The sequence below is a fragment of the Mus pahari genome, chromosome 17 (assembly GCF_900095145.1).
Source record: "Mus pahari chromosome 17, PAHARI_EIJ_v1.1, whole genome shotgun sequence".
In the NCBI taxonomy this organism is placed as follows: domain Eukaryota; kingdom Metazoa; phylum Chordata; class Mammalia; order Rodentia; family Muridae; genus Mus; species Mus pahari.
In genome coordinates, this window is record NC_034606.1 from 44,737,144 (window position 1) to 44,750,302 (window position 13,159).

Sequence of the window (13,159 nt, forward strand, 5' to 3'; positions counted from 1 at the left end):
ACGGGCATCCCAGAAAACTTAGGAAGATCCTCAAATAGAAAGGAATGGTTTCCTAGCATAGGCAAAGCCCTAGGTTCAAATATCTAGTACTACAAACAGGCAAATAAAAAAAAAAATTAAGCCAGGCAGTGGTGGCACATGCCTTAAATCCTAGCACTTGGGTGGCAGAGGCAGGCAGATTTTGAGTTCAAGGCCAGCCTTGTCTACAAAGTGAGTTCCAGAACAGCCAGGGCTACAGAGAGAAACCCTGTCTCAAAACAAACAAACAAACAAACAACCTAAAAAGTAAACCAAAAACATGTAAATAAATGTTAAGTGTTAATATCTAACTTAATATAGATAAAAAGATGAGTAAGCCCCAAATAAGTGTGTGCCACATGTGTTAACAAACATGTAGGAATGATCAGCCTCAAACTCAGAGATCCACCTGCCCCTCACTAGAGAGTGCTGGGCCTAAAGTCAGCTGGGACTTAGCAGCTGGGCTCCCTTCTGATACTTGCTGTTGGCTGGTTTTATGAGACAGGGTCTTGCTATGTTTCATAGGGATGTATTGGATTGTGTTGTTATTATCAAGTGAATGAAAGAACAAATCAAATAAAGGTCTGGTGGATGAGGCAAATCGGCGTCTCTAAGCCCTGAATGGTCCGTGCGAGGTGTGAACTTTAATATTCTTTCTCCTGTGGACTGGGAGAGGCTCCATGTGTCCCTGGCTGCAGCAGGGCTCTCAGTTGCCATTGCTGATCCCATTTTATCGCATCTGACAACAGACACAGGTGTCACCTCCGCAGTCTCCTCCTGTTCTTGGGCGCATTCATTCCATGGAGGAGGGTGAGAGTTGGAAGAGCATGTCCTGCCTGACCATGGATATACTGCTGCTGCCCTCACTGTGGAGAAATGCGAAGACAGAAATAGTGGGAACCTCACATGACCAAGATGTCAGCAGGCTAGCATTAAGCCCCCGAGGGAAGCAAGGTGAAAGGTACTTGCTCTTTTTAAATCCTCCTGCCTCTGCCTCCTAAGTGCTGTGCCACCACTTTCTGCTTGTAAATGGTTTCTTACTTAGTAATATGGTATTAAGGGTTGGCTTCTGAAATATTTTTCTGAGCCCAAATCCAGGAAGACTAGAGATTCCTGATTGAAAAGAATAGACAGGCACCAAGTACAGACAAGGGTTTGTGGGAGCCTTTACAAGTCCTCCAAACATGAACACTAAAACCTACTGGGTCTCTGAAAAGCCAAATCTAATCAATGATGCCCTCGCTGACCATCTTCCAATGGTTCCCATAACAGAAAACCAAGGGCTTCGTGGAAATCTCCTTGTTTGTCCAGAGACAGTCTCCAGGCCCAGATACCCTGAAAGCCACACCTTTCCCCGCCCTCCTCCCACGTGGTACCGAGCTTTCCTCCACTCCCTGTGCTGAGCCCCCTAGCAGCTGGACTCTTTTGCATCTCTCCTTGTGCCAGGAAACCCCCGTCATCTGTGCCAGACTCAACGACACCACTCCAGCATGGCTCCTGGACCCCTATTCTATCTACCCTGTGCTCCCTCTCCCCCATACTGTGAGCATTTAATTTCCTGTTGTATTTGCCTCCTGGTACCAGCTGCTTGTCAAATGGGGCTGTACCTTCTGCTACAAGGTGCCTGCGGCAGAAATTTTTGGAGGATGCTGTAACCTGTTTCTGGGCTTGGGATACCGTGGCTAATCCCACCTCAAGAAAGCTTAACTTTCATATGAGGTCGCCTGGCACCGCAACACTTTAAATACAAGAAGTAAACCATCTGACAAGATGCAGTGGTCCCGCACAAGCTCTTCCAGTCAGGTCTCTCCAGCAAACCCCGGGGGAGCAGGGCTTGGGAGTGGGCACTTCCTAGTTCCCTATCTTCCCATTGTTGGTCCACCTCACCTGGAAGGAGACTTGATTCTGTAGGGGCTTTTTAGGCCCAGGGAATTGTTATCCACATCCACAGAGTTTTGAAGTGAGAAAGGGGAGTAGAAACCCTTTGGTCTTTCTTCTACCTCCTTCCTTTTCTTCCTGTGGGGGAAACAAAATGGATACCAATAAAAACCAGTTCAGAAATTCAGTTTGGTTTCTCCAGCAGCAGTTTCACTGGCACCTTGATGTGCACTGGGAGAGTAATAAATATAAGTTGGTAAGGTTGGCGAAGGTAAGGAAATTAGAGGGTCAGCACAAAGCTATGCTTCTCATTAATCCTCCAACAGCAGCTTGGGGCCAGGACTGGACAAGACTCTGGGGAAACATGATCCCGGCCTTGAGGGCAAACTGGAAATACAGGGAGATGGGTGCCCAAGTCAGGTATGTACTCTGAGCAGATATCACGGAAGACTTCCTGGAGGAGGGGAGCCTGAACTGGGTTTAAGGTCAGAGGAGAAACAAAGGAGAGTGGGGTCTGAGGGAATTAGACTGAGGCACAGTTTCGATGCTAGAGAAGCTAGGATTGACATGACAAAAGCCTGTTCGTGACACGTCCCACTACTCCTAAGAATCCATAGTCTTCTCAATTCAAGAAAAACATTAGTCCACAGGTTTAATAGGATAGGCTGACGATTTTAGTCTGGCTGAGTGCTGGTTTCTTCAACTCTAAATAGGGGCAGCCACCACCTATCAGTGATGGGGACAGTCACCAACCAAGCCACATTCACCCCAGCAACAGAACCAGTTTGGGGATGGACATAGTCTCCACTTTTTAAACTACATTTCTCAGGCTCCCTTGCAATAATCTCCATGTGACTAACATCTGGCTCTTGAAATAAAGCAGTAATGTGGTTATTTCCAGAGAAGGTCCTTTAAAACCTAGGAAGTAAAGGGAATATGTTATGAATGGGCGTGGCAGGTCAGTATACATTAAGAAAAAGTTTAGAAACTGGATTAAAGGTGACCGCTGAGTCCCAATTTTAAAATTACAGGTGACACTCTAGTTGTCAAAATCACCACATTTCAATAATTTTGAGAAACACTGACCTATGCACTACAGTGGTAAGGGAGAAAGTTTCACATTCCCATTACACTCTAGCTTGGGGCACAGACTGAATGCTGGAAACTCTGGCAGCCATGGGGGATCCGGAGGAGCCTGAAGGGTCAGGGTGGTGCCATGCTGTCCAGTAACTAACTTGTACCACTGTTGCTTTTCAATTTTTATTTTCTGTAATACACATCTATATACCATCCTTAATTTTTTTTTTTTTTCGAGACAGGGTTTCTCTGTATAGCTCTGGCTGTCCTGGAATTCATTTTGTAGACCAGGCTGGCCTCCAACTCAGAAATCTGCCTGCCTCTGCCTCCCAAGTGCTGGGATTAAAGGCATGCGCCACCACGCCCGGCCATCCTCATTCCTATATTGCTTCAAAAACTATCATGAAAATTAAAGGTTTCATTTCATTTCATAGAGAGACAAAAATAAAGAGGCCAGTGGTTAAGACCAAGAGAAAATAAAGCAAGGGGAGTCATTCTTTGCATGTGGGTTGCTCCCCAGGCATAGAATGGTCCCGAGAAAGGGCCGCTGGTGGGAAGGGCCTTCCTGCAGGGAGCCCTGGCCACTAGTGCTGGCTCCTCTGTGGGCTTCTCAGGGTGTCACTCCGAACTATGAAGACAGGCCTGGTCACTGGGAATACAGAGACAACTAAAATCAAAGTAAAACAAAACAAAACAAAACAAACACAGCCAACAAGTAAAGCCAGAGAGAGAGAGCTCAGAGATGAGTCAGTACGGGGCCTGCAGAAAACTAGAAGGGCATGTGGGCATGGATGGACAACCTCGGTAAGGGGTGGGTGGGAATACTGTGTACACAAAGCAAAGAGGGAGCTACCGCCTTCCTTTTGATCTCTTCCACGGAGGCTGATTCCATGACAGCCTTCAAATTGACAGTTCAGGAGACTAGGCCTAAATCTCTGTTGCTAAGAACTGGGCAAGTTCAGGCCTCAGAAGCTGCCCTGACACCTGGCCTGAGGCAAGGACAATGGGTCAGCAAAAGTTTTTAGACTTCCACAGCTACTTCCTCAGCAACAGCTTCTAGACCTCCCCCCCCCCGCAAGTTTCCAGCCCCCACACCCAGGTAATGGAACACCGGTGGAGATGGACCCAACAGATTTAACACAGAGGTCACCTACCCCAGAATTCCCTAATGTGCTTTAAATCAGCCTGAGAGATCACTTGGATCACTTGGATGTCTCTCTGTTCTGGGAATCGGAGACCCCAGCATGCTGGACTTCTGCAGAATAAAACACTCTTTGCGTTTACATCCTTCTGAGTCCTGGTGGGTTGTCATTCTTTGGCGAGTCATGGACCCTTGTACCACCACCGGATCCCTCCTTACAATTATTATTTTGTGTGCTACCACATTCTCAATCTGTAACCATCAATGTGATATATTTTTGCTTGTTTTAATGTTGCAAGGGTTCACACTGCAGGGAACAAGACAGGGATGGGGGATGGGTCAGGTGGGGGATGGGTTTCGGGGATAAGCAAGATTATCACTTTCCTGGCTCTTGCCCTTCCTGGAGCCATAGGTGAATGTGACCATGTTGCTTTTATTTAGATTCTGTAGTTTTCATCTTGTAAAATGTATATTTCCTAATATACTCAAATTAACCAGATAATGCTGGGATCACAGCCACACCGAAACTGCAGGGGGAGCCAAAGGCTCATCTCTAACCAACAGATACCATCAGCTGTAACTTGCTGATCAGGGAGGCCCAAAAAGATGACTCAGCAGGTTAGAACACTGGCTGCTCTTATGGAGGGCCTGAGTTCAGTTCCCAGCATCCACAGGACATCTCACAACTGTCTGTAACTCCAGTTCTGGGTTTCTGACAACCGATTCTGACTTTTTTGGGGGCTCCTGTGTGAATGGGGTACATATACCTTCATGCAAGCACATTATTATTATTATTATTGTTATTAATTCCTCAACCTTAACTGAAACTTCTGGGAGAAGTGGGAGAGAGGGAAGAGCTGAGATGAACCAATGGATGCTTGAGAGAGTGAGCAGGTAGCCGACTGGAGGGGAGAAATGGTAGATGATTGGAGGGGAGGAGCAGGTAGGTGAGCAGAGGGGTGGAGCCTGTTGGCAAAAGACTGGAGCCAGCTCCTGATCATGGCTGCACGTGAGAGAGCAAGTGTGAGAAAGCCTCAAGCCCCTTGGCTGACAGAGAAGGCTGCACCACGTGAGTGATCCCGAATGTCGTCTGCGGCCTCTGCACCTCAGTACTGCCCCAGCTCTCTAGCTGCCTCCACTCTCAGAAACAACTTTCTTCTTAATAAATGGTCTCTACCACTATCCAAGTGTTCTGGTCCAACTCTTTGTTCTGAGATGCGAGACCCAGGAAAGCTCCATGGGTGTCCTCCCCGCCCAGACCCACACTGCATCCCTTCCCATGTGGTAGGAATTCTTACATCGCTCACACTGGACATTTTCTGAGGCTTCTGTTTGAACAACAAACCTTGAAAGAAAGGCAGTTTCTCTTTGCCTGTTTCCCTTGGATTTCTCTGCAGACAATTCAAACAGCGTCGAGGAGGAGATGACCCTGTTCTTGGCCTTTCTTTTCTCTAGTTCTTTCTTATTGATGATATCCAACTCCCTGGGAGATAAAAATGGCAAAACATAGATGGGAATGGGCGAAAAAGTCGTGTGATCTCCTCCCCCACCCTGCCCCCGCCCTCGCTCTCCAGACAGGGTTTCACTGTGTAGCCCTGGCTGTCTTGCCTGTCTTGTAATGTGTCTTTTCAGACTACGTTTGTCTGCCAGCTTGCTGGGCAGAGTGGATGGAAACAGCTGACCCCATCCCAGATACGGATCACTGGAGTTTTTTGAATGAACACAAATGAAATTACAGAAGGGACGAGGAGCCTGCCATCTTAAAAGAAGGCTGACATACACCCTCAGATGGAAGATGACTCTCAGTAGCGCTCTGCTGCTTGGTGGGTGACCTCAGGGAAATTACTTAGCCTCTCCATGCTAGGGTGTTCATGTGGTTTGTGGTGAGGTGTGAGCTAGTGGAGGTCAAAGGCTTAAGACTGCTGGATACACAGGAAATCCTGGATAAATGCTGGCAGGCAGCGGGGTGACTGGAAGCTTCCTGGAGAGCATGTTCACGGGGTACACAGTGGCTTTGCTGAACTGGATAACCCTTAGTTGGCTTCTGAAACGCAAGTACACACTTACCTGATGTTGAATCAGACTATGCGTACTCAAGGTCAGCAAAAGAGTCATTAATCTGTGTGTGTGTGTGTGTGTGTGTGTGTGTGTGTGTGAGTTAATATGTTGTCATGAGGGGCTGGACCGAAGGCTTAGCAGTTCAGACACTTGCTGCTCTTGAGAGGACCCACGTTCAGTTCTCAGCACCCACATGGCAGCTCACAACGATCTGTAATTCCAATTCCGGGAGATTTGGCAACCTCTTTTGATTTCCATATCAGGTAGTACACATATATACAAGGAGGAAGACACCCACACACATAAATCTTTTTTTTTTTTTTTAAATGATGTCGGGGCTGGAGAGAGATGGCTTAGCAGTTAAGAGCACTGACTACTTTTCTAGAGGTCCTGAGTTCAATTCCCAGCAACCACACGGTGGCTCACAACCATCTGTAATGGGATCTGACACCCTCTTCTGGTGTCAGACAGCTGCAGTGTACTCATATAAATAATAGAAAAAAAATGTCATAAGCAGGGTTGGCAATATATACTCAACTATTCAGCATTAGGATAACTTGAGCCCTGGAGTTCAGGGCTGACCATGGGCAACACACACATACACACACATATACACATACATATACACTCCCATATACACCCATATGTATATATGTGTGTGTGTATATATATATATATATATACACACACACACACACATATACACACACACAAATGTAAAAAGAAGTGGGGAGGGGTGCTGTTATATGTGTCTCTTCCTTTTAAGCCAGCTGTCACAGAATGATATGTTGGAACATTTCTTGGAGCTTCTCCAGAAGTACTTTGAATCTCAGGCACTCTGCCCCAGATATGGTAGAGGCCTTGTGCGCTGGACTCACAGGAAACTCTCTCCTCCAGTAATGGCCCTGTGTGGTGTCTCCTCTGTGCAGCCCTCATCAAGGGCAGATGGGCTCCTCCACCAACTGGGAGGTCCAGGAGTTGTCTGGTGGATGGCCGTGGTTGCTCACCATTTTCCGGCCGCAAACTTTCTGGCTGAAACACCTTGTGTTGCTGGGGTCCTGTAGTGCCCTGATGTGTGTCCCCATATGTCCCCTTCACCAGCCAACTCCTCCGAGCTAGGCACTAGGTTAGAACTACTCTGCCAGCAGGTGCTAGTAATACTGGTCACATTCATGGAAGAGACATGCACGCCCTTCACAGTCTAAGTGAAGCTTAGAGCCTCGATGACATGGACAAGATAAGAGACAGAGCTTCAGTCTGCTCAGTGTCAAAGCTAATGCTCCTGACCTATGTTCTATTAGAGAAACAAGTAGTAATGTCCCCAAAGAGTCCTACCCCACCAGAGTCATCTCCCACACAGCCACTTTCATCCTGGCTACGGCAGAGCACAACTTCGATGTTGATATCCAAGGGGATGGGAGGTGTGTAAAGTTGTTGGTAGCGGTGGTGATGGCGGTAGTTTTTAGAGACATGGCTTCTTTGTATAGCCTTGGCTATCCTGGAACTAGCTATGTAGACCATGCTGGCCTCAAACTCCTGGAGGATTAAAGGCATGCACCACCAGCTCCCAGTGAACGAGCCGTTTCTAATCGGGCCACTCAGTAAAGCTTCTCCATCTCCAACTCCAGCTAAGTCACATCCTGTTGACTGCTGAGTGGATGGGGGTCCGCTCACAGCTCTGCACCCAGGCCCTCTCACCTCTCAAAGTTTTCTTGCAGCTCCGTTAGGTAATTGTTAAAACAGTTCCACTCGTTCTCATGCATCTGGTCCAGCTGCCGCAGCTTTTTCTTTCGAATCTCCATGTTCTTTGTGACCAGCTGGATGATGTCAGCATAGGTCATGGCAGAGTCAGTGCACTCTGCTGTCAAGGAAAGGTCCACTGTGCCGCCTGCCCTAGGTTGTAGCAGCCGGGCCTTGGGCATGGCAAGGAGAGCATGGGTGACGCAAAAGACAATGTTTGGTGCTCTGGAGCTCTGGAGGAGGCACCCCAAATCCACACAGGCAGTGGTCTTCTCAGACTGGCTATGGCCAGCTGGGGAAGGAGAAAGGCTGCCCCTCTGTGGCTGGGCAGGCTGTCCACCCTGTCGTTAAGCCCCCTATGGCTCTGTCCATGGTATCGAGCCAGAAAATACTTCCTTAGACTGTCTGAGGGAGAAAGATGGTGCCCTGTTGAGAGTGTGGTGTTGTTCCCAAGGGGTTTCCCAAAATCACCGTGTTCTTTCTACAGATCACTGCCCACAAGCTTAGTTCTGGGCCCAGTTTAACAGTCTGGGCTTGGAGTCTGTCACCACAATGACAAAGAGAAAAGGGCTCTGATTAATCTCTCCCCTTGACAGCCTGATAAATCATTTTTGTTTTCTGGTTTGGGTTTTGGTTTGGTTTTTGAGACAGTCTTAACTCTAGCTGGCCTTGAACTCACAGAGATCCACCTGCCTCTGCCTCCTGTGTGCTGGGATTAAAGGCTTGGGCCATCAAACCCAGCTGAATTTGTTTTTTGTTTTTGTTTTTGTTTTTTGGGAAACGGAGTCTGGCTGTGCAGTCTCAAGTTCATTGTAAGCTTCCTGCCTCGGCCTCCCGAAGGCTGGCGTTATAGGCACACACAGCCACACTCAGCTACGTTGTCCATTTCAGGCGCGATGATGCGCACCTGGAATCCTAGCATTTGGGAAATGGAGCTAGAATGATCAAGTTCAAGGATACAGGGAGTTCCAGGGAAGCCAGAGAGGAGAAGACGCTGTCTCAGAACACCAAGGCAAACAGACAAACCAACAAACACCTTCGTTTTCTCTCCACCTCCACCCTTGATCCCAGCAACCACTGTCACCCTCTTCGTCCCCATTTATCTATCTATGAAAGGGACTAAAAGCCAGGTCTAGTGACTCACACCTGTAACCTCAGCACTCAAAGGCTAAGGCAGCCATTACCCTGAGTCTGAGGCCAGCCTCGGCTAAACTGTGAGACCCTATCTCAAGAACCTCTCGAAAAGAAAAGAAGCCTTCCTTTAGATCAGCGATACTCAACCTACGACCTTGACTCCTTTGAGGGGTGTCAAATGACCCTTTTACAGGGGCCACCTAGGGCCATAGGAAAACACATTTACATTACTATTCATAACAGTAGCAAAAGTAGAGTTATGAAACAGCAATGAAACAGTTTTATGGTTGAGGTCACCACAGCATGAGGAAAGGGCCACAGCATGAGGAAGGCTGAGAAGCACTGCTGTAGAGGATGGTGACAACCACAATGCCAGTTCTTCGTACAGTGCCTGCTACACACCACTCAGTCACAGTACCAGCTTAGTCGAACCATCTCCACTTTGGGAGCTTGCAGGGTAGAGCTGCTAAGGTTGGTGCATCCCAGTGACCTCAAGAACAGGGTGATGACGGGGACGATTTGGACCATGTTGCCCAGAGGTAGGTGGTCTGCTTTCAGAAATCTGTGATGCAAAGCTCTAGGGACAGGAGACAAAAAGGGCCTCCTGGTGGCCTTCCTGACTCTGAGCCAGCAAAGGCCACTGAGTAGCAGGCATGTCCTGAGCACTCTTACATCCACTGCCCTGGGAGGCAATCTGCAAAATGGCCCCTGAAGCTGGGCCTGGTGGCACAAGTCTTAAATCGCAGCACTCAGAATAAAGAGGCAGGTGGAGCGCTGGGAATTTGAGACCAGTCTGCTCTACATAGTAAGTTCCAGGTCAGCCGGGGCTACACAGTGGGACAAACGAATAAACAACAACAAAAGGTCCAAACAACAATAAAATCAAACAAAAAGCACCCCCTACAGGGGAATCCTTATTCTGATTTTACAGATGAAATAAAAATTGCCCACAGAAAAACTGGAACCTTTCTAAAATCGCACTAGTGGTCAGTATTAGTTTCAGAGTCTGGGCTATTTAGACAAACAGAGCAAACTGACTCCCAGTAGAACCCCTAGACATGTTGCTAAGGCTCAACATACCAACACATGCTGCAAACCAACACATGTTGGACCTGTTTTCCAACTCCAAACGCAGCTGGGGAGGAATGTGTGCAGAGGACACCAAAATTGATGGTCCCACTCTCTCGGGCCAGGGAGTATCAGGGAGTGTATGATACCTAAGTTCATGCTGGACAATGAGAAAGAGGTGACTCTGTCCATGGGGACATGTTCAGGGTCTCCTGGCCAGTACACAAGGCCTAAATGTGAGGCTCACCTGAGCACATGCACACGTCTCTACCCATGAGGTATATACCACAGCTGTTCCTACCAAGTACCCACTGTGTGGCAGGCTCTGCACCGAAGCCTGGATGCTTCTCCTCAAGCCCTGCTTCTGCAAAGAGGTAGCATTGGACAAGGATATGGAATGACTTCAGTCTTTTCTCTCCTGCTGACCAGCAAGTCCCGACCAGTCAGCTGCAACTGGGAGTAGTTGAGGAAGAAGTACATCATTAGCGGGCTCTTTCCATAAAGGTTGAACTGGTTTGAAGTCAGCGCCGGGCTTTTGCAGGCAGGGTGGGACTGAGAGGGGGGAGAAAAAGAGAAAAGGAAAGGATATTGTCCTGTGTGATGGTGAGTCTCACTGGACAAGAATTAGAGTCACTCACTCAGGGGACAAGTCTCCAAACACAAATGTCTGGAGGGATTATTTCATTTCTGGGCATATCTATGAGGGATTGATTATCTTGACTGATTAAAGAGGATGATCCATGTAACTGTGAGAGGGGCCGTTCCCGAATAGGGACCCTGAAGTGTATGCCTTGAAGACAGTGAGCTCCGAACACAAGGCACTCAGCCGCCTGCGTGTGGCCACGTGACTGCCTCCAGCTCCTCCCGCCTTGCCTACCCCTCACTCAACGGTCTGTACTATGAGCCAAAACAAACCCTTGCTCCCTTATGTTCTTCTCTGGCAACAGGAAAGGTCACTGATACACCATGTCTATGGCACCCACACCTCTGACCCAGTAACTCCACGGGAACTCCGGCTCTGATGCCTCCTCAGAATGGGCAAAACAAAGGAAAGGTTTTATGTGTAGTCTACTGCAATAACAAACAGTCATTTCCCACATCAGGATGGCAAGAAACACAACTGTATAACATGCAGTATAGTCATAGGGACAGGTGAGTTCTAACTGTACTGTTTTTGATGGGAATAATCTAAGTGTGTGGATTTTGCTATGGCAAGATCTCTAAGTTTTTCTTTCACATACACTTTGAATTTTTCAATGTGAGTAAAGATTCGTATTCTGATTAAGTGGTTTCAGACAGTGTCCCGTGTGCTGTAGCAGTGCCAGCCGTTGGGGAGGCTAAGGCAGGAAGGAGGACTGGTGGGAGCAGATTCTACCAATTCTTGCTTCCTTTTGGTGACCCAGCCCTTACCAGAGTAGGTAAGTGCTCCACCATACCACATCCTGGCGATGCTCCGTTTCTCACAGTGATGGCACCAACCGCCTGCCTCTTTGGCCATGACGACCCACCAAGACATTAGAGCTGAGCCAGTTTGTCTCAGCACTTCTTCCCACTGCTCCCCTGGGGTTCTCGGCTGTGCCCTTTGTCATCCCTGGTTCAAATCTGTCACTCTCCAATCAAACACCTCCTACCAGACACACCACAGATCAGTCCATGCTTGTCCTACTCTACGGACAGAAGGAAAAGAGGGTTTCTCTGTATAGTCCTAGCGCTCCTGGAACTCGATCTGTAAATCAAGCTGACCTCAAATTCAGTGATCTTCCTGCTTTTACCTCCTGGATCTGGGATTAAAGGTGTGTTCCACCACTACCTGGCTGGTGGGTGTCTTCTTGACCTAGCAATCATCCTTAGGAGAGCTGACAGCATCCCTGGTCTGTATCAGAAACATCCCAGCTCTTCCCTGACACCTGCATAAGCTGAAGATATTTTAACCATGTCTCCTTTAAATCAGCTCTGGTCTCAGGTTGGAGATACTAAACAGTCAAGAATGTTTGCTGCTCTTGTAGAGGGTCCAAGATTGGTTCCCAATGATTATGTCACGTGATTCACAATGGCCTGGAACTCCAGCTCCAGGGAATCAGACACACTCTTCTGACCTCTGAGGGCACCCACACTCACATGCATATACAAGGCACACACTCATATGCACACACAAACACATACAAACACATACAATGAAAAACAATAAAATAGATCTTAAATTTCCAATCATGTGCTCACCGTTTTCACAAACGTATCGATGCATGCTCTGACGTGTGATATCTGCTTAACTTGCTTTGTGGCTTTCCTGGAGAACAGGGTAGGTGTAATGTGATCTGTCGAGGTGGTACAACAAAAAAAGTGAATATGAGTATTTGCCCAGGGAAAAGACCGAGTTTGCAGTGGGTCTCAGCTTCCTGCTAGAGTACAAATGGAATCTGTGCAAGATGCCAGTCCTCTGGAGCTACAGGGGAGCCAGCTGACTCCACCTGTGTCTTAGCCACACACACAGCTACCGGCCATGGCCAGCCTTGGCTCCATGCCACAAATACTCACTATCTATTCTGTACCATGTTGATGCTGAGTGCTGGAAACAGATTATCTTCAAGGACCTTCTAGTTAACTGAGGAAAAAAAGGACACGTGAATACTATACTAACTCAGGTGCCATGTCATCGTAGAATAGGGAAAGTCCCAAAGGTTTTTAAGATGCCAGCAGCAGCAGACTGGGTACTATGGTGGCTCCTGGACAAAGAAACAGACATCAGTGCAGCTTCCACGCACACAGTGGCTTTCCTGTAGGAGGTGAGCAGAGAATGGCTTGAAGACAAGCAAAAAACCACTATGGGTCCTCTGAAACCAGATCACTAGCATGGCTACAGAGCTGTCCATGGTAGCCCTGGAAGGCAGACTCCAATGGACCAAATCACTCGCACACCAAGAGAAAAGGTGCCAGTAGTCCACTGTAGAACCGTGAAAGGCAGCCTGGCTCCTGGTCGAGCACAGGCTGGAACCCCAGTGACGCTCAGGGTCAGGCAGGTATTTTGCTGCGCTCCTGGATCCCAGG

The 13,159-nt window shown here is 48.0% G+C and overlaps 1 protein-coding gene across 1 annotated transcript in view; it reads right to left on the bottom strand.

The window, feature by feature from the left end:
• Positions 1–350: 350 nt before the first annotated feature.
• The window catches only part of Fam227a (family with sequence similarity 227 member A), a 34,322-nt gene continuing 21,513 nt past the window's right edge, over positions 351–13,159 (bottom strand). Inside the window, exons 12-17 of the mRNA XM_021217250.2 lie at positions 12,335–12,429; positions 10,509–10,666; positions 7,871–8,023; positions 5,460–5,597; positions 1,906–2,034; positions 351–884 (exon numbers count right to left, since the gene is read on the bottom strand). Of these exons, the coding sequence (XP_021072909.1) occupies positions 812–884; positions 1,906–2,034; positions 5,460–5,597; positions 7,871–8,023; positions 10,509–10,666; positions 12,335–12,429 (746 nt within the window). The 3' untranslated portion in view covers positions 351–811. The remainder of the gene's footprint in view (positions 885–1,905; positions 2,035–5,459; positions 5,598–7,870; positions 8,024–10,508; positions 10,667–12,334; positions 12,430–13,159) is intronic.